Consider the following 20631-nt stretch of genomic DNA (forward strand, 5'->3'; position numbering starts at 1 on the left):
ATTAAAAAATTATTTTTAAAAAAATTAGATCAAACATAATCCAAATTTGTCTTGTAAATACTTAAAATTACACGGGCCTAATCATAATTTTGTGAAATTTTGGGGGCCATGGCCATGCACCTACTTTATATCTGCCACTGACTAATCAAATAATGTGATTAGTGCCATAGCAAAAGAAGTGAGACAGGTCCCCCAAAAATGAGATATGTAGCAGAAAGAAAAAGAAAAATACAACTCAACAATGACAAAATCCAGATCAAAGAAAAAGCTGTGCCATATTGACAAGCATGAAGTATATTACTCAAACCAACTGATCAACAGCAATTATGCAGTGGCCCAATTTACAAAGGGAAAAGGGAACACAGAAGGGAAGTGAAATTATACAATAAAAGTCATCTCCTAAAACTGTTAAAGCCAAGTGAAATCATTCTGTTGAAGGCGAAGACAACGAAAGGTTTAAAAGGAAGCCAACCATGAGCCCAATGAGTCCCACGAAAAGCGCGAATGTGAAGGAGAAGCCAGGGTCACTTTTCCGACGACTCCGTCTCTTCAGCATTTCCTGTAGAAAGGATTAGAAAATATAATCATAGTAGTTTTCTGTGTCACAAGCAGATGTATATTGGGTTCAACATGCCAACATTTGCTTGTGAAGAACAAACACCATTTAATTCTGATACTCACTAGCCAATCACAAGATTTTATCAATCTCACGGCATCTGTAATAACTAAGCTAATTATTGAAAAGGTTTTGATTGATCGACCTGTTTTGATCATCCAAACAGGTTTCTTTTCTATGGCACTTCGTGCAAAATAACATCGGGGTCAGACACAGTAGGGACACATCCAGGACATGCCATTCCTTTATTTAATTACTTTGTTTTTTGGAGACACACCAATTAATTTCCCCCACCCCCTCTTCTTTAGCGTTTTTGATGGGTGTTAGATATTGAATGTTTATTACTTTTTTACTTAGATTTAAATAATTAATAGATCATCTATAAAAAGACAAACAATAAAGTTAGCTTAAGAGTAAGTTTATATATATATTGAATTAGTGTTAGTTTTTATTAATTTTGATTATTTATAAATGTAATATATTAGCCAATGAAAATATATATATATAAAAAAATTATTGTTGTGTCTATATCTCAATCTTTTTTTGAAGTCATCATGTCCCGTGTTTGTATCGGTGTCCATGTCTATGCTTCTTAGGCCATGCATATGCACTTCTATCTGGAGGTCAAGGGGTCAATTTTTGCGAAAGGCAACTATTGATTATTTATCCCTATTATGGGGGTTCTTTGTTGAGTTGGTTGTTGGATTTTGTTCTATTGTTTATTTCTTTCTCATTATGGGTACTCTTTGCTAGGCTGGTTGTTTGCTGGGGCTTCTATAGTTGTTGGACTATGATTGTTTAGATGTTTTTAAGTCCTAGAAAACTTATTTTTTTATCATTAAAATAAGTTCTTCCATATCGTTTGAAGGGTGAGTGTCTGGGTAACCTCCACAATCATTCACAATTTTAAAATTCAAAGGCTTCGTTTGACAAGCAAAAGTTGGGGGCATTTTTGGCTATTTTAGCCATAAAAAACAAAATAGGTTTTTTAGACCAATAAGACAAAACATTACATCCAACTCATAATAATTACATTATTTCTCTCACAAAAAAGTCAAAAAAGCCTAAAGCCCTTCCCAAACCAGGCCTTTTAGCCCCAAGCTAAAATAACCAAAAAAGCCAAAAAGCTAAACCATTTCCCAAACGAATCCTAGCTAGTTTCTAAAACTTCCATGTCTTCATATGGTGGTTACCCACACACATTGTCACTAAAACATGCTTTGCGTGTGTCAAGAGCTTAGTCTTTAATCTATGTATTTTTATGTCGGAATTAAACATGTCAAATAAGCATATTCTGAATTGCCTTTCCAAAGTTCTCAAACTATGATGAGGCTTATTCCAGGTAGGTAGTATATATGTTTAGTTCTCTATGTCTGGTGGAAACCTAGTACATTGTCATAATGTAACAAATTTAGCAGATGTATACTCATATATATATATATATGTATGCATGTATATATGCTTAGGTTGATATACATAAAAAATTTATCAAATCATAAAAAATCAGTGGGGCAAAAGCAATAGAGCACTACTAACCAGTTCCTGCTGCAGTTGCCGTGTTTGTCGCATAGCTGTATCCCTTTCATCCTTCAGATGTTGCAAACCCGGAATCTGCATAAAATTAATAACAATTAAAGTTCACGCACACTCACACACAAAAACAGAAGACACGTATCATCCTTAAAAGCTGGTGAAAATTTAATTCTAGCTTAAATATATGCTTTCACATTATCATTAAACGGAGGACCAAAAACCAGCAGATATGCAATGAAGCAGAACTACATAATTACATAGCGGAGTGTCACATTTCATATTTCATTATCTAAAACCATTATCCATTCTTACGAGGATAATTGCTTGAACAAGGATGTATTCTCTCCTATGAAAGATCAGCAAAATAATTTCAACAACCATTATGCACAGGTTCCTAACATAATATCAGTTTTGTGAGACAGGAGACAAACAAGAATTTGAGAAAAATTACAAATGCCTTTAAAATGGCACTTGAAGAATACACTTCCTAACATGATAAAGAGAAATATATGACTAGCTTGTACAAGTAAGCATTAATTATCTGGCCAGTTCTAACTTCTAACCAGAAGATCTGAGAACAGCTTAACAGGAAAGGAGTGTTGTTGACATTAATATAGGCCTACAGGCAAGAAGAATTGTTGGGCAACTTGTCACTCATAGATTTCAGAGCAGTTGACATGACCAAAGAATCTTTGAAACAAATCTTATCCAGTCCATTGACCAGCCCACCCATAAATGGTAAAAAGACCAAAACTCTGCATTAATATCAAATGCAACAAAGCTAACACCATTTTGGAGTATATATCATTGTCCCAAAAAAGCAAAACAGTTAAATTTTAAGGCAGCTGAAAGACAGATAAGAAAATGAAACCAATCATAGAACTAATGCACTAATGAAAGAATGTTTACTCACATCATCAAAGCTTGAGGAGCTGCGCATCTGCAATTAAATTTTTTTTTAAAAAGAAAAAGAGTTAGGGCCAAGAAATTTTGACAATATATTTTCATGCATATGAAGAAATTAAATGCCAAATGGTTAATTAACTTAACACGTTTTGGCACATTGTGCATCACATACTACCGGGGGCCAGCCATTATCAAAAGGCTGACATAGGTAAACAGAATTAAATAGGAATGCAAATAAATAGCTCTTTCCTCAACTGAAAAATGAGAAGGAGAGACAGAAAATCTACCAAAATCTGTAAAACAAGCAAACAAAAACAAAAGAACATAGCAGAACTCACAGAGTTGTTATCAAAACTTCGATCATCTGGGTTTCCAAGGGCTGCTTGAGGAGAGAGATAGACAACCCTAAGCTTGCATTCTTGTATTGTGCTTCCACTGTCTTTATTAAACTGGGTATAACAATGCCCATTATTTTCACACAAAGTATATCATTATTTATTATTTCCAAAAGTGATGTAATCAAGCCAACAAAATGAAGTCACTGCTCTTCAAATAAAGATTCTCACGGTATCTTGTGGAAGCTCATCGACATCAGCATCTGAAGCCACAATTGTGCTTTGTAGGAGAAATTTATCTTTGCATTGCATATCTGGAGGGTATTCTGTTTGAGCTTGAAGGGTGACTACAGAAACAGCAGTGATTTGAAACCAGCTTTAGAAACAACGGGACACTGGAACGATGTTACTACTAGTTGTATACCAACACAAGCAACTGAGGTATAATTGTTCAAAGCTAATAAAGTAAATAATATGCATAAGAAACTGAAACCCTGATCCAGGAGATCACCTAACAGATACCCAACTTCTGGCCAACCATGCAGCATGAACACTTCTTAAAAGAAACAGTGTTCATGACGGACATGGCATTTCTCCTATACATTTGGACACGTGCTGAGTTTACCCTGAAATTTTCTAGGATTTCCAAATTTCATTTATTTATTTTTTTGGACCCATTGATAAGGTCAACATAGGCCCATCTAGCACCATTTTAATATGAGAAAGAAGAATATTGTTGTATGAGCCTAACAGGAGAGTTTTATCTAGTATAAGGATATCACTATGTATGTTCTATTTGTTAAGCAACAGTATTTGTGTCATAGAACTTTTAATAAACAGATATAGAAGTATTAATCAATAACATACTATTTTCCTTGTTCGGTTCATGCCATAGCCAATCAGTTAGAGCATTTAAAAACCACAGCATTGCTAGAACAGTCATACCCTACCAAAAGATCATGACAAAATAAAGAGTAGCACCTCTTATGACACACGAGTCCCATGGATGTATAACACCAGTGTTTGGCCGTACAAAGTATTTCTTTGGTGAAGTGGTTTTGACCTAGCCAAGGAAACAAGGGAAACAAACAGATAACATAATTAGCTGAATACCAAAGAAGCTTTAACAATATATATTTGCTAGGAAGTGATTTAACATATTTATTAAGAGAAAAGACCTTGAAGGCAACATGATGTTCTGTGTTGTTTGTAACTTTAAGATCACTGTAGCTTTGTTTTTCCAGCTCAACTGATCATGGGAACACATATGGTTAGATGCCCAGGAGTGCTTTCTAGACCAATGTGATCAGAAAAACTATGAAACCAAAGTAATAAATTTCCAAGAATGAAGAAAAAGTACTTGTGTAACTATTAATAGCCATTTTTAATATGTATATGCATCCATGTGGATGCAACCCAACACGCAGGCAGAGGGAATTCATTTTTGCGAATTGAATTTCATGCTTTGGGAGAGAACTCAATTCATTTATATTGTATCAAAGAACACCGGAGAATATTTGGCACCAACTACTACTAACTCCTTACCCAATTAGTTTTGTGGTTGTAAATACTGTGACCATTTAAACAGGCTCTACAATCTTGGGCAAGTATATTAGGCTCATACCAAGAAAGGTTCATTACAACAACAACCATAACATAGGAAGCTAATGTTTTACAAATTAGATTACTCAAATCTAATTACAACCATGGAACAACAATGTTCCAGCTAAAATAGAAGAAATCAATCCTATTTGCTCTTGTACCACTTGTCATACCCTGACCCCACTTCCATAGGATAGTCCACTTTGAGCCCACCATTGGCCCTCACAAATTTGTCCTCTACTGCACACATGTATAGTGTGCTACACAAGAGTAGGAAGAGCTATGTTAGCCTAGATTCAGACGCTCTCCCCAGCAATGTGGGGTTCTACCCATCTCTCAGCTGCCCATAAGAGGACACTCTAGTCGCCTCTTCCCTCTAGGTTGAGTCTACATCACCAAACTACACAAAAAATAGCCCGGGAAAAAATAATAATAATCTTGATTTCCAAGGGAACAAAGTCTAAACCAAGCACTCGCAGCATATATAAAAGAAATTGAGAGAGATTGAGAGAGCAAATATTAGCTCTATATTTTTGATGTATTCAGTATGTATGTATATATATTTTACAAGAGACTGGGCTCTCTCTATTTATAGAGAAGAGAAGGTACATTAAACTATTGCTAAAGCTTTCTTTGTGTGCTGGGGTGTGCTAGTGGGTGTGTGCTGGTGTGTGCTTTACAGTGTGATCCGAACATGTGATGCTAGTGGGTGTGTGCTGGTGTGTGTGTGCGCTTTACAGTGTATTCGTTGTATACTTGCTGGTGTGTGTGTGTGCTTTACAGTGTATTGGTGTGTGTGTGTGCTTTACAGTGTATTCTTTGTATACTTTAACAGCCCCCCGCAAACTCAAGGAGGGGAGGCAGCGACCAAGTTGAGTTTGGAAACAAGATCAGGGAAGCGCCCAGGAGGATGAGCCTTGGTGAAAATATCAGCAGGCTGATCGGCTGAAGCAATAGGGAGAAGATGAATAGTACCACGGGTAACATGTTGTCGAATGAAATGACAATCAAGCTCAATATGCTTGGTGCGATCATGAAAAACATCATTGTGAGCAATCTGAATAGCACTCTGATTGTCACAATAAAGAGAGGTAGCGCCAGAAAAGGAAACACCCATATCAATCGGTAAGACCAGCACGGGTGAGAAGATCAGATGTGTACTTAGCTTGAGAGAGAAAAGAACCCGTGGAATCATGGAAGATTTCAAGACCCAAGAAATAGCTGAGAGGACCAAGGTCTTTCATCTCGAAATGATGGCTAAGAAATTGTTTAAGATGAAGAATACCATTGACATCATCACCGGTGATAATCATATCATCCACATAAAGAAGAAGCAAGGTGGTCCCTTGAGCAGTTCTGCGGATAAAAAGTGCAGTATCATAAGAGCTGGAGGTGAAACCACAGTCATGAATAGTAGAGCTGAACTTGGCAAACCAAGCGCGGGGAGCTTGTTTGAGACCATATAAAGCACGTTGAAGTTTGCAGACTTTATGAGGTGGATAAGTAGACCCAGGGGGAGGTTGCATGTAGACCTCCTCAAGAAGAACACCATTAAGAAAGGCATTTTTCACATCCATTTGATAAAGATCCCAGTGTCGGGTAGTAGCAACTGCAATGAGGCTGCGAACAGAGGTGAGACGAGCAACAGGAGCAAAGGTCTCCTCATAGTCAATACCATATTCTTGATTGAAGCCTTTAGCAACAAGGCGAGCTTTATAGCGCTCAATAGAGCCATCAGAACAGGTTTTGATTTTGTATACCCATTTACAGCCAATGGCAGTCTTGGCAGGAGGAAGATCAACAATGTCCCAAGTGTGAGTTTTGTCTAAAGCCTGTAATTCATCAGTCATAGCTTGCTGCCAAAGAGGATTAGAGCGAGCCTCCCGATAGGAGGTGGGTTCATAAGTAGAAAAAGCAGTAGAACCAACAATAAAGTCACGAAGACGAGTAGAAGGTTGAGTTACCCGGTGTGGTCGAGCAGGAGGAGGAGGAGCCAGAGGAAGAGACTCAACAGGGGGTGAGGAGTCCGAGGGAGCAAGATCAGGACCATCAGAGCTGGCAGGTGCTTGAGAAAGACCAGTAGGCAAGGCAGTCTCAAGAGAGTCAGGCATGGGCAGTGGAGGAAGCTCATCAGAAAACAGATCTGCAGAAGGGTTAGTAAAACACAGAGAGGGTGAGGGAACGGATAAACGGAATTGAGAGAGGGAGGAAAACATTGTGTGTTCCCAAAAGACCACATGACGAGAGATACGGAGACGCTGGGAGAGAGGATCCCAACAGCGATACCCTTTATGTTCAATACCATACCCTAAGAAGCAACAAAGGCGAGAACGGGGTTCAAGTTTGGTACGTTCATGAGGTTGGAGAAGAACAAAACATGCAGAGCCAAAAACCCTAAGGGTGTCGTAAGGGGGACGGGTGCCATGTAAACGCTCATATGGAGTGTGATTATGAATGACCGGTGTAGGGATACAATTGATAGTGTAAGCAGCAGTGAGAGCGGCTTCACCCCAAAAATTTTCTGGACAAGAGGAAGAGAGAAGGAGGGCTCGAGTAGTGTCAAGTAGATGCCGATGTTTTCGTTCAGCACGGCCATTTTGTTGGGACGTACCTGGACAGGAACGATGAGGTTGAGTACCATGACTCCTAAGGAAGGAAAGAAAGTCAAAATCTTTATATTCCATGGCATTGTCGGAGCGAAAAATCTTGATAGTTTTAGAAAATTGGGTTTTAACCATTGCAGCAAAATTGTAATAAAGTTGTTTGAGTTCAGAGCGATTTTTCATAAGAAACAACCATGTAAAACGAGAAAATCCATCTATAAAAACAACAAAATAACGTGCGCCTCCCATAGTAGGAGTAGGAGAGGGTCCCCAAATATCAGAATGAATGAGATCAAAGGGCGCAAGAGAAACAGAATCACTTTTATTAAACGACAAAGCAGGTTGTTTTGCAAGTTGACAGGACACACAATTGAAAGCATCAGAACTTACAGTACCCAAATGACCACTAGAAATTAAAGACTTCAAACGACCAACAGAAAGATGGCCCAAACGATAGTGCCAAAGCTGAAAATGAGATAAAGGAGGAGCAGTGGTAGCAGTGGTAGGAGCAGTGATTTGAGAGGAATCTGGAACATGAAGATGGATAAGTTCGTAGAGACGTCCTTGCTTACGGCCTATCCCAAGAGTTTGCCTGGTCCGAGGGTCCTGCACCAAACAACCAGTATGGGAAAAGGTAACAGTTAGACCATTCTCACATAATTGACTAATGGAGATAAGATTTAAAGTGAGAGCAGGCATAAGATATACATGGGATAAAGATAAGTGAGAGGTGGAAACAGACCCAACATGACTTACAGACAGAAGAGACCCATCAGCAGTATGGATAGAAGGAACATGAGGAGTCGAAGAGAGAGGAGTAAAAATAGTAGGATCAAAGGTCATGTGATTACAACAAGCGGAGTCAAAGTACCAGGAAGTGTTACCTGCGGTAGTAGACAAAGCAGGAGATGGAGGAGTACCGGAATGCTGCCAAAAATGTTGAAACATGGCTTCAACATCGGTATGAGAGAAGACCGGAGTGGAAGGATCTACAGGGACAGAAGAAGGTGAAGCTTCAGAGGCGGCAGCAGCAGTGCGCGGAGCAGGCATGTTTTTAAATGGAGTCCCAGAACGGTGAGAGTTGCTGCGGGAAAAATTCCCGGTGGAAGGACCATGGCGAGAGGCACGGGTAGGATTGCGGAAGCAATCTTGTTGGAGATGACCGGGGCCAGTCTTGTTGCAAAATCGACAAAGACGAACGGGACAATGAACCAGAAGATGAGTCGATGGAAGATTGCGGTTGTGACAATAGTTGCAGGTAGTGGACCGCTGTGGGGAAGGAGAACTCTGAATCTGGGGAGTAGCAAGAACAGAGTCCACAGGGTGTGGATGGAGAGTACCAAACCTGGTTTCCTCGGACAGGAGTTCAGAAACGGCTTGCTCAAGAGTGGGTAAAGGAGTGCGATGTAGGAGAGATGCGCGGACGGGCTCAAAACGAGGAGTGAGAGCCATGAGAAACTGAACCAAGCGCTGTTGGTCACGGTAGGTAGTAAACAAGGCAGCATCCTCAGTATGAGGCCATGGAGGCTCAGAAAGAGCGAGTTGATCCCAAACATAATACATTTGGGAGAGGAAATCATTAATGGTCTGAGTGTTTTCTTGGCGCATACGGTGAAGATGACTCAGAAGCTGATATTGGTGAGCAAGACCGGTAGTCTGATAGCGTTCTTGCAAAAAAATCCCAGATGGCCTTGGCTGGAGAGGAAGCAGACTCAAGTTGGAACCTACCAAACTGAAGGCCGATGGATGTAATAGAAGTATTGCGAAGCCAGGTGATGATCTGATAGTTTTTACTATCCCAATCTTCTAGTCGGTCGATATATTTGGCAGCGGAGTCCGTGGCAGCGGATTCCGTGGTTGCTGGGACTGGTTTGCATACATCCCCAGTAATGATACGCCAAAGTTTCTTGCCTTTGAGGAAGCCAGACATGGCTTGTGCCCAAAGGACATAATTAGTCCCGTCAAGAATAACGGAAATAGGGTGATTAGAGGAATCCGGGCGATCCATGAGGGAAAAATAGCACAATGGAGGTAGAATCTGAAAAAACCGAGGTTACCAGTGAATTCAGAAGGCCGAAATTAGTGGGAAAAGGAGTGAAAACGACCCAAAATATGACCACAGAGGCACAGAAATGAGAGACAAAGGGGCGCGGCGCACGTTAGCAAGAAAGGCGCGGCGCACGTTAGCAAAACAGGCCAGGCAGTGCACGGTAGCAGAGAGGGCTGACGTGTGCTGACGTCAGAAACACGCGGCGCACGTTAGCAAGGTAGTGCGCGGCGCACGTTAGCACGGGACAGTGTGGAGGACGCGTGGAGCGCGTGTGAGGCGGAAGGCGGAAGCAGGCGACGCGCCGGTCACAGAAGTGGCGCGTGAGAGCGCGTGTGACGTCGTATTGGGCTGAAATTGGTGGCGTTGGAATCGTCCGGAGGAGACGAAGGCTCTGGTGTGGTGAAAACTTGGCTCTGATACCATAAAAGAAATTGAGAGAGATTGAGAGAGCAAATATTAGCTCTATATTTTTGATGTATTCAGTATGTATGTATATATATTTTACAAGAGACTGGGCTCTCTCTATTTATAGAGAGGAGAAGGTACATTAAACTATTGCTAAAGCTTTCTTTGTGTGCTGGGGTGTGCTAGTGGGTGTGTGCTGGTGTGTGCTTTACAGTGTGATCCGAACATGTGATGCTAGTGGGTGTGTGCTGGTGTGTGTGTGTGCTTTACAGTGTATTCGTTGTATACTTGCTGGTGTGTGTGTGTGCTTTACAGTGTATTGGTGTGTGTGTGTGCTTTACAGTGTATTCTTTGTATACTTTAACAATATATATGTATATATAATCAAGGAGAAACTAATATAGTTCCATTTCACAGTATTCACATGCTTTTATAGTTATGCATGTTCGTGAATATCTCGAATGCAACTCATTACTCAAACCATTTCCCTTAATTCTATGCTTGCATGAAAGAAATCATGAGGGGAATTGAATTGGGAATCTTATGATAAAAAATTTCTGTGGGAATACTATTCAGGTGTCTGGTTTGATTTTAGGAATCTTATCACCAGTACTAAAATTTCCGTGTGAATACCTTTCAGGCGTCTGGTTTCGATAAGAATCTTCTATGGCAAAACGACAAAAAATTAAAATTGAAGGCATAATTATTATTTTTTACTTTAAATGGCTAATATTCTTTAAAAAATGCGAGATTTTCATGAGAAACTAGAGATTTTTGGGAATGTAATTTCTGCTGAAATAAGAAATCACTTCCATCGGCAAATCTGATCCAAATGCTGATTTTTTATTATTTATAATTAGATGCACATCTCAACTAATATCGGATCTTGAAATTAATGACTGGACAAACCCGCAGTACCCAAGCTACAGTAAAATATTTGGCCTTCATATGATTGACTATGCAATTTTTGGGTGGGAAGGTAAGCCCTTTGTTGCCTCTCCTCCCATTTCAACTAAACACTGAAATCTTGGAGACCAAGAATCAAATTCCCATTTGCCCTCAAAATTCCAGTCATCCAAACTTAGGCTAAATGATAACAACACAGCTCACACCAACTTTTGCTGTATTGTGGTGGGTCGCATGGTGGAGCTCTGTCCCCTAATTTTTGCATCCAAAAGCCGCTTTGTGTGATCAATTTTATCAATAATTGAATGCACTTTAAACCCATTGACCCCCACCATTTCAAATCAATCAAATTAACTTCCAAATGAAACCTAATTCAGATATAATTTTTTTTTTAAAAAAAGTGTGTGTGTGCATGAGAGAGAGAGAGAGAGAGAGGGAAAATTGAGCGTACATTGGAATTTGAGCTCATCAGGCTGAACAGAGATAAACTGGCCAGAACCAGTCATGGCGATGATGATATATCTACACCAAGTCGATCACCCAAATAAGCAACAACAATCAACCAAACTTTACAATCTGTCATATACAGCGAAAACCAAAGATGAATCTAAAATTTCTGTATAGAGAGAGAGAGAGAGAGAGAGGAAGAGTGAAGGAAACAAAGAAAAGAAGAAAGAAGGTGACGAAAATAGATGGAACTGAAACGCGAGAAGGACGGAGCTGCTTTGGGCCAGTTCTGTGATCGACGATTCCGCCACCAAGATCGGGGTCCACTGTGCGGAATCAAATACTCTCTGATTCGATCGAGAGAGAGAGAGAGAGAGTACGGATCTTCGTCGTTGAGCACACACTGGTTCGACGGAAGGCGGAGGGAGGGAGGGAGAGTAGTGGTCGGGTGACACGTGGAGTTTAAAGACGCGCGAGAGCTGTCGAGGAGTTGCTTAGGCTGGATGTGGGACCCAGTTGACGTGTCACTGGCTCTAACTTTGAAGACAACCCCGCGTGCCTTACAAGTTTAACGTAATCCACTTTCTTAACCAAACGGGGAAATTATAAATAGAAAAATATTTCAAACCCCCTTACCCTTTTCTTTTGTATTGATCAGTTTTTTTTTTTTTTTTTTCTTCTTTTTCAATTATCACCCGTCAGGTGTGTGTCTGGGTGGTGATTAGAAAGGGTCTCTATCAATGCTGTTATAAATATATCATTTAAGATTTATTTAAAATATAGATGATTTTTTATGATTTGAAAAATTATAAATATTTTTTTATTAGAATTTTTTATTTAATAAAACTAATTAAAAAACAAATTTTATAATTACTCTCCTATATAATAATAAAATCATTTAAATTATTAATTAAAAAATATTTTTAACATCATTAAAAATTATTAATTAACTTGATAATTTATTAATAACATCTGTTATTTATTGTGAAGTTAAAAATCATTACAGAAAAAACATATGCTTTGGTTGCAAGTCTGATCTTGGAATCAGATTTAGGTCAAGTTTGGGAAGACTAAATAAGTGTACTTTTTGACTTTTTATGAAATATGGGTTGGATTTGGGTTGAGTTTGAAGTGATGTGTTAGAGAAGTGATGTGACTTAAATAAGATGATGTGACTTAAATAGGATAATTACTTTTTGACTTTTTAAATTTTTTTTGAAGGATGCCAAACTTGACCTTAATCTAATTCAAAATCCGGCATTTATTACCGAAGCACACAATGAAGTCAACCAAGGCAGTTGTACATCTAGCTTGCATTTATCGTTTGTGCACTGTCGTGGAAGCAATCACAGATGTCCTACCAATAAATGACTCCCAAATTGATTTGTATGGAATAGTTTATTGAAATTATTTAGACTTATTTTGAGAAGTAAGTTAAAAATTACTTTTTAATTTTTAATTCACTTTCATCTTTTACAAAAAAAATTAAAAAAAGTTAAAAAATAATTTTTAACTATCTTTTTAAAACACTTTTTAATATAAAAAATGTTTTAGATCACTAATTAGTGGTGGCTCTAATGATGTGACAGTAGATTCCACCCATGTCACAGTGTGTTTGTGCCTTGTTTTTTTTTTTTTTCAATTGCCACCTCACTAATGGTGGAATTAGTAATGGCAAATTAGTGGTCTATAACATTGCTCTTTAGTATATTGTGATGGGTGATTTTATAATATTCTTTTATTTCAAATAAGTCTTTAAAAGATTTTAACTTTGATACTTGAAATAATAAAATATTGGGGTTGGATTGTTGAAATTAGTATTCTGACGAATAAGTTAGTATTTGGATTAAAAAAATTTTTTTTTTTATACTTTTAGAGTTTAAATAGTTAAAGCATACATTTTTTTCTTGCTATCACCTTCTTTTTATAGAGATCTTTCTTTAAATATTTTCTCTTGTAACTTGTGATTGAAAAATGATCAAGACTCCCTTTCCTTCCACTCCTTTGACTCCCTTTCTTTTCTGATTGGCTAATTTTTTTTTTTTTATTCCTTCTCCTCTAATCACTATCCGCCACATGTGTATATGTGAAAGGAGGGAGAGAGGTGGTGGGATTGGTGATTGAGAGGTCTCAATCACAACCCCTTATAATTATTGCTATGTCCATACTCATCCTTCTACAACACCTTTAAAATGGGACAGTTTGAGCCCACATAGTGGACTAATATGCCGACCTTACTCCACTAGTCTGTCCCAATGCTAATTAGCTCTGCATCTTGTATTTGGCACATGCTTGCACCTATTTGGATCCACTTAACATCGAATTGCTTAAGCCCAATGGACTTTAGTTGGCCCATCAGTGATGGGCTTTGATGTGCCTTGTTTGTTGACTAGGAAATTCATTTATTCGGCTCCCACATATACTTTTTTATTATTATAATTTAGAGGTACAAATTTAATTTTGTAAGATAATTTTAATTATGAGGGGTGTTACATCCCTAATTTTGTTCCTCAATTTCACTTCTATTGACGTGCCTCGATCTCATGTGAAAGCGGTCTCACACTCAATTCTCCCTCAAATCTTTAGCCTCCCTAGTTCCACATCATTAGGAATAGAATTGGGAGAACAAAATTAAAAGAATGAATCATTATTCTTTAATTATAGGAAAATATTTGAGATCCCTAATAAAATCCGCAAAATTTTAATGATAGATGTCAACTGTTGATTGGGTATGACTTCTTTCTATACTCTTATCTTCTATATTTGTTCATACTTTACTTTTTAAGCTCTATTATAGGCTTACATTGATAATCTAAACCGTTCATCTTGTAAATTTCACAGAATACCATCTATGCAAAAAATTAGTTTAATTGAATATCGATGAATATATAAACAAATCATTTTGGGTCTATTTGGTAACATTTACGTTTTCAGTTTATATTTACAAAAAATTTATAAACTGGTTTTTCTTTATTTTTTGTTTATTTTTAAAAAAACATAAACTACAAATGCATTTGGTAATTGACAAAATGTTTTAAAAAAATTAAAAATATAAAAAAGAGTGAGAAATGGCAAGTGGCGGCGAAAGATGGTGGTGGAAAATGATGACGGTGGGTGGTGGGTGGGTAGCGGATGGCAAGTGGCGGTAAGTGGTGGTGGCGGGTGGGTGACGGTGGTGGGCGGTAGCGAGTGGGTGGTGGTGGCGAGTGGTGGCGGGTGGGTGGTGGTGGCGGGTGGTGATGGCGGGTGGGTGGGTGACGGTGGCGGGTGGATGGTGTGGTGGTGGGTGGTGGTAGCAGGTGGGTGGCAGATGGCGAGTGGTGGCGGGTGGTGGTGGTGGTGGGTGGGTGGGTGGCGGTGGCGGGTGGTAGCGAGTGGGTAGTGGTGGTGGTGGCAGGTGGGTGACGGGTCGGTGATGGGTGATGGTGGTGGTAGTGGTGGTGGGTGGTTGGTGGTGGCAGGTGGGTGGTGAGTGGTGGTGGCAAGTAGATGGCGGATGGTGGTGGCAGGCGGTGGATGGCAATGGTGGGTGGCGGGTGGATGGCAGGTGGGTGGTGGTGGTGGTGGTGGCGGTGGCGAGTGGGTGGCAGGTGAGTGGGTGGTGGTGGCGGGTGGTAGGTGGGTGAGTGGTGGTGGCAGGTGAGTGGTGAGTGGTGGTGGCGGTGGCGAGGGGTGGGTGGTGGTGGCGAGTGGGTGGCAGGTGAGTGGGTGGTGGTGGCGGGTGGTAGGTGGTGGTGGTAGGTGGGTGAGTGGTGGTGGGTGGTGGTGGCAGGTGAGTGGTGAGTGGTGGTGGCAGGTGGTGGTGGGGGGTGGGTGGTGGTGGCGAGTGGGTGGCAGGTGAGTGGGTGGTGGTGACGGGTGGTAGGTGGTGGTGGTAGGTGGGTGGTGGTGGCAGGTGAGTGGTGAGTGGTGGTGGCAGGTGGTGGTGGCGAAAGACGGTGGTGGAAAATGGTGGCGGGTGGTGGCTAGTGTTGGGTGATAAAAAAAAAAAACTCAAAACTCAAAACGGAAACACATTTTTTGAGTTTATATTTTTTTGCCAAATTTATAAACTGAGACCACTGATTTATAAATCAAAAATTTTACCAAATAAGTTTTTATTTGAGTTTTTAAAATTTTTGTAAATATAAACAGAAAACTGAAAACGTAAGTGTTACCAAACGGCACATTTTTGTTTTATAAAATAAAATGTTTAAATTTAAACTCACAATTATTATTTACTTAAAAAAAAGGATGTAATTTATTCATATATCTAGTGATATTCGATAAAACTAATTTTTTACATAACTCATCTAAATTGTTGGGATTATGAGATTATAGCGATCCCGGTTATCCCTTTACTGTTCTATTGTTTTCCAGACGCGGTTCCGTGAAGTTGGTAGTTGTACCTATCGTGTTGTCAACCTTTAAACTCTTTTGTTTGAGTTTTAGAATGTGTTGGGCTTGGTTGTTACAGGTTGGTAGAGTTTTAGCTCCCATTGTTGTTGTCTAGTTTTTGAATGATCCGCTCGAGCGGGTCTTCTTGCGCTCGAGCGGGGTTTACACACTTCCAGTATTTCGTGCCTCCGCAAAACTTCTGCAGATGTGTTTTCTACGCTCGAGCGGATTTCTTTACGCTCGAGCGGTCGCGCTCGAGCGGGTAGTACTTTTTGGTGTAAGTTCTGGGATGGGGAAATCTACGCTCGAGCGGACTGGTTTTCGCGCTCGAGTGGATGTACTTTATTCTTGTGTCTTGGCACTCGAGCGGGCCTTCTTGCGCTCGAGCGTACCTAGTTTTTTGTCCTTGACGCTCGAGCGTTGTGTTCTCCCCTCGAGCTGGAGAGTCGTATATCAGTTGGCAGCTAGGCTATTTTAAATCACTTTTTACATTTCCTTTCTCTCTCTTACTTTCCCAAAACCGATTTTGAGGGCTCCTCACTCTAAAACCTAACTTCTCTCTAGGGTTTGATCTAGTATGAGTGTTTTCCTCACCTTGAGCCTTTGTAAGAAGTGTGTTGATCATTGAGGGCTACATTTTGATCCGAGAAATTTGGTGTTTGGAGCACTTCCGAGTTTAGCTCTTCTTCTCCTTGGGTTCTACATTTGAGGTAGGGATTTCCTTGTTCTTTTTCAATACTTCGTCTACAGATAGACATGCGGTAATTTTGTATTGCATGAAAATTATATCCATGTTGGATTTGTTTGAAATCATGAGAAGGAACCTAGGGTTGGTTGTTTGAAAATAGTTATTTTATCATTGATGGTTGTTTTGGGCTAATTGGAGGGTAAATTAGCATGTTGTAGTTGATAGAAGAAAAAGCTCTAAATTATATTTTGATTGATAAATTAAAATGGATGGTAGTTAACCTATGTTGGAAATCTCTATTATTATTGTGAGTTGGGTGAAGGTGTTAATGCCTAAGAGATTAACCATGGTTGTGGAATGGGTTTGAAATGAAGATAATGGACTAATATGAGTTATGGCTTTATTATCCATGGATTTGGTTTTGCGACAACAAAACGGACGGAGTTGGTTTTGTGAAAACAAAAGGAAACGGAACTTGTTTTGTAAAATGGGAAAAGTATTTTTGAAATACGAATGAAAATTTGGATTGTTGTTTCTTGAGTGTTGAACACACACATGTGAAGGATTGTAGCTTTAACTACCATGTTAATGTCGTTGTTGGGTTTGTGGTCTCATAGTAATTGAGTCTTTAATAGATGTACTAAATACTTGCATCTAGAGGTTTTGTCCTTGGTCATCGGTGGAGGATGACACGGTTGTGTTGAATTGTCGTGTATGCATTATACCATTGTTGATTGAACATTGTATGTGATGAAGTGTTGAGATGCATTATATATGTATGCTTGCTCAGGAGGAGGTAGTTATGTGTTCATATACTTTAACACATTGCTTGTATCTTGATGGTTTGTGTATATGTGTTATACATGTTGGCTATGCCCTGTTGTGTTCGGTTGGTGGCGTTATACCTTGCGCTAAAAATCAGAGGCACCATGACCTTTCAGCTAGCGCCTGGAGAACTGACTGCGCTGAGAATATAAGGCACCATACCCTTCCAGCTAGCGCCTGGTAAACTGGCATGTTGTTGTGAGAGGTGTATCTTTGGCTTACTACGCACATAGCTAGTAGAGCAAAGTTTTGTTGTTGATATTTCAGTGTGTCTGGGAATATCATGGGTTATGTCGGTTACAGTTTTGGAGGGCCGAGTTGCCTCGTTGGTTTATCTTATGCATGTTGGTGAGTTGTTATCTCCCTTTTTATAATGGTGCATGTCTAGATTTGATTGTACTGGGAAGAAGCCAAAATGTCATTTTTGTCTTTTGGAATGAATGAAGGAGAACGGATATTTTAAAAAGATATATGTTTAGAAAAGGCATATCTGTGTATGTTAGGAAAATGGAAGAGAGTATTGGGCTTAGTGAATTTGTTTCCTAAGGTAATGTTAATGTTATGAAAGATTGGGAACGGGGATTAATGAAAAGAAAAGAAAATTGAATCGCCTATGGCGTTGATTGAAATGGTTGTTTTCAAGAAAAGTTCATACTTATGTATATTTTGTATAAACTGTCACATTACTATTCTAGTATGAGATTGGGTATTCATGATCATAGCTATCTGTATGTTGTTATTGTTGAGGGCCATGTTGAGATCTCTACTGGACTATATGTTCATCACACGTTGTTGAATCTTTTTCAGGTGTTGAGCTGAATGTGCTGCAAGATTTGGATCTTCTGATTTGTTGGCGACGGGGCCTCTCTTATATGGGCGGAATGCCATATGTGTAAAAAGGTTGCACCCTTCTTCTTGATTCGTTGTTAATGATGTAAGCCCAAGGGCAATTTATTTATTATACTCATGTTGTATTTACTTGCATACGAATGAGAGCAATGTTATTCACTTATACGAGTTGAATATACGAGTTTATTTCCGCATGTTATCTCTAAAATAGAATTAAGTAAATGAAATTGGTAATACTTCGAGTAATAAAAAGTGGGGCGTGACAAGATTAATGGTTTAGATTATTAATGTGGGCTTAGAATTTAGTCAAAAAAATAAAGTATGGAGAAGTATGAATGGGTGTTTGTTTGGAAGGATTGGGGGAGGAGGATTGGACTCCATGTTCAATTTATCATGGAGTTCATTGTTTGGTTGAGAATTTGTAGGTTGGATTATGAGTCCCATCGAACTATGAATCCCATATATGTTGGAGTATTGTGTCTTTAGTGGAGGTGGGATTGGAATCCCATGGAAATAAGTTTGTAAAATTACACATTTACCCTCAAAATATTTGATTTCATTATGTATTGTATTTAATAAAATAAAATAAACATAAAAATCTCAATTAAAAAATAAAATAAAATAAAATAATTTAATTTTTGTTGATGTTTCTTTACTTAATTTTTTAAATAAATTTTTATAGATTTTTTTATTGATGTTTATTTTAAGTTTTTTGTTGATATTTTATTTTCATTTCATTATTTATTATTTATTTTATTTTTATTTAATTTCATTATTTAATATATATTTTTAAAATTTTATTTTAAAAATAACATAAATTTTTAAATTTTATTTTAAAAATAACATAAAATAACAATTAAAATATTAAAGATAGATTTAATATTGTCATTACTTAGTAAACAATTGAAAATGATAAAATAGTCTATTAAGCATTTATCCCTCTTCATAATATTTCAATCAAACATTGGATTTAATAGAATAAGACATCTAATCCCATGATAAAATGAATATGGGAGACACATCATTTTTAACAAAATAGTCCAGGAACTATATATTCTAGGATTAATAGTCCGATGAATTACAATTCTCCCTTATCTAGTTCGTCCAAACAAACAAGACCTAAGAGTATCAAAGGGAGTCATTCCCTTTTTAATTTGTCATATACTCAATTATGTAGGACTTTACTCCCTTATCACATTATTAGAGGTGCAATTGGAAACAATGAATTAAGAATGTAACAAAACTCTTAATTATGAGAGTATTTGGGGTGCACTACAAAAGTGCATTTTTTTATTATCTTTGAGTCACACCATCTCTCTATTTTTTTACACATTTTTTCTGAAAAAGTAAAAAAGTCATTTATTGAGGGTTATTTGGCATCCCCTAGAAAAGTACACTTTTTTTTATTTATTTTTATATTTTTTAGGTCATATCACCTCTCTATTTTTTTACATATTTTTTTGTAAAAATTTAAAAAGTATACTTATTTAAATCATCCAAAATAACCCCAATTAATTTCATGATTTATTAATAAAAGAAGTCATTTGTGATGCAATTAGAAACTTGAAATGACATAATGTAATTTCTATAACTATAAGGGCCGATTTGTATTTTAAGTAATCCTCACAAGGTGTATTTGTAATTTTCCTAATTTATTAAGTATAAATAACTTAAATAAATTTTAAACATTTGTCAAAAAAATTTAAAATTTAAAATTACTTACTATTTTTTCTTTCAAACTCCAATATTTGTTTTTTTAAAGCATCTTTAATAGCGTGCCATATGCCTTGCTATTGCTATATTTTTCCTTGAAACTTCAAAATTTTCACTTCAATGGGAAGATCTGTGACTTACTATGCATTACTTATAGGTAAACACTATATCAAATATAACACAAGTTTTATTTATAGTTAAAATCTTCAAACGTTAAAATTTGTTACATTGTATCAGTGTAGGGATGACAATGGAAGGTTAATGGAGTGGATATTAATTCTCATCTCTATTCTCTTATAATAAATTTTTTCCATTCCCCATTCCCCATGAGTACCACCCTCTCCATTTCTTAATGGGTTTGAATTTTTCCCAACCTACTTCAATCCCCATTTTTATTTTATTTTTATTTTTTATTTTTAATGTTAACAATCATTTTTTTTTAAAAAAAAGGTTCACAACAAAAGCTAAATATACCTTCAATCTTTTTCGTTCTTTTTTAATATATTTAATGTTAACAACTTTTTTTTTTATTTTTTTTTAAGGTTCACAATAAAAGCTAAATATGCCTTCAATCTTTTTTCTTTCTTTTTAAATATATTTAATGTTAACAACTTTTTTTTTTTTTTTTTTTAAGGTTTTAGCTAAATATACCTTCAATATTTTTTCTTTCTCTTTTAATATATTTAATGTTAACAACTTTTCTTTTCTTTCTTTCTTTTTATTTTTTTTATTTTTTTTAAAGGTTTTAGCTAAATATATCTTCAATCTTTTTTCTT

At 37.7% G+C, this 20631-nt stretch overlaps 1 protein-coding gene across 9 annotated transcripts; it reads right to left on the bottom strand.

The window, feature by feature from the left end:
• Positions 1 to 256: 256 nt before the first annotated feature.
• Positions 257 to 11983, bottom strand: LOC114322214 (vesicle-associated protein 2-1). 9 transcript variants are annotated; one of them, XM_028269489.2, is made up of 9 exons: positions 11656 to 11983; positions 11408 to 11478; positions 4569 to 4639; positions 4372 to 4453; positions 3622 to 3737; positions 3394 to 3504; positions 3063 to 3089; positions 2153 to 2227; positions 257 to 559 (listed from the first exon to the last, which is right to left on the bottom strand). In XM_028269489.2, exons 2-9 carry the CDS (start codon positions 11460 to 11462, stop codon positions 425 to 427), a joined length of 672 nt encoding a protein of 223 aa, XP_028125290.2. In that variant the 5' UTR covers positions 11463 to 11478; positions 11656 to 11983; the 3' UTR covers positions 257 to 424. The 9 variants fall into 9 exon arrangements, with proteins under 9 accessions (XP_028125290.2, XP_028125288.2, XP_028125289.2 ...); XM_028269487.2 differs by having other exon boundaries at positions 11408 to 11532; XM_028269488.2 differs by having other exon boundaries at positions 11641 to 11983.
• Between the last annotated feature and the right edge of the window lie 8648 nt (positions 11984 to 20631).

This window comes from Camellia sinensis, chromosome 11 (genome assembly GCF_055761805.1).
Source record: "Camellia sinensis isolate YWXY chromosome 11, ASM5576180v1, whole genome shotgun sequence".
Classification (NCBI taxonomy): domain Eukaryota; kingdom Viridiplantae; phylum Streptophyta; class Magnoliopsida; order Ericales; family Theaceae; genus Camellia; species Camellia sinensis.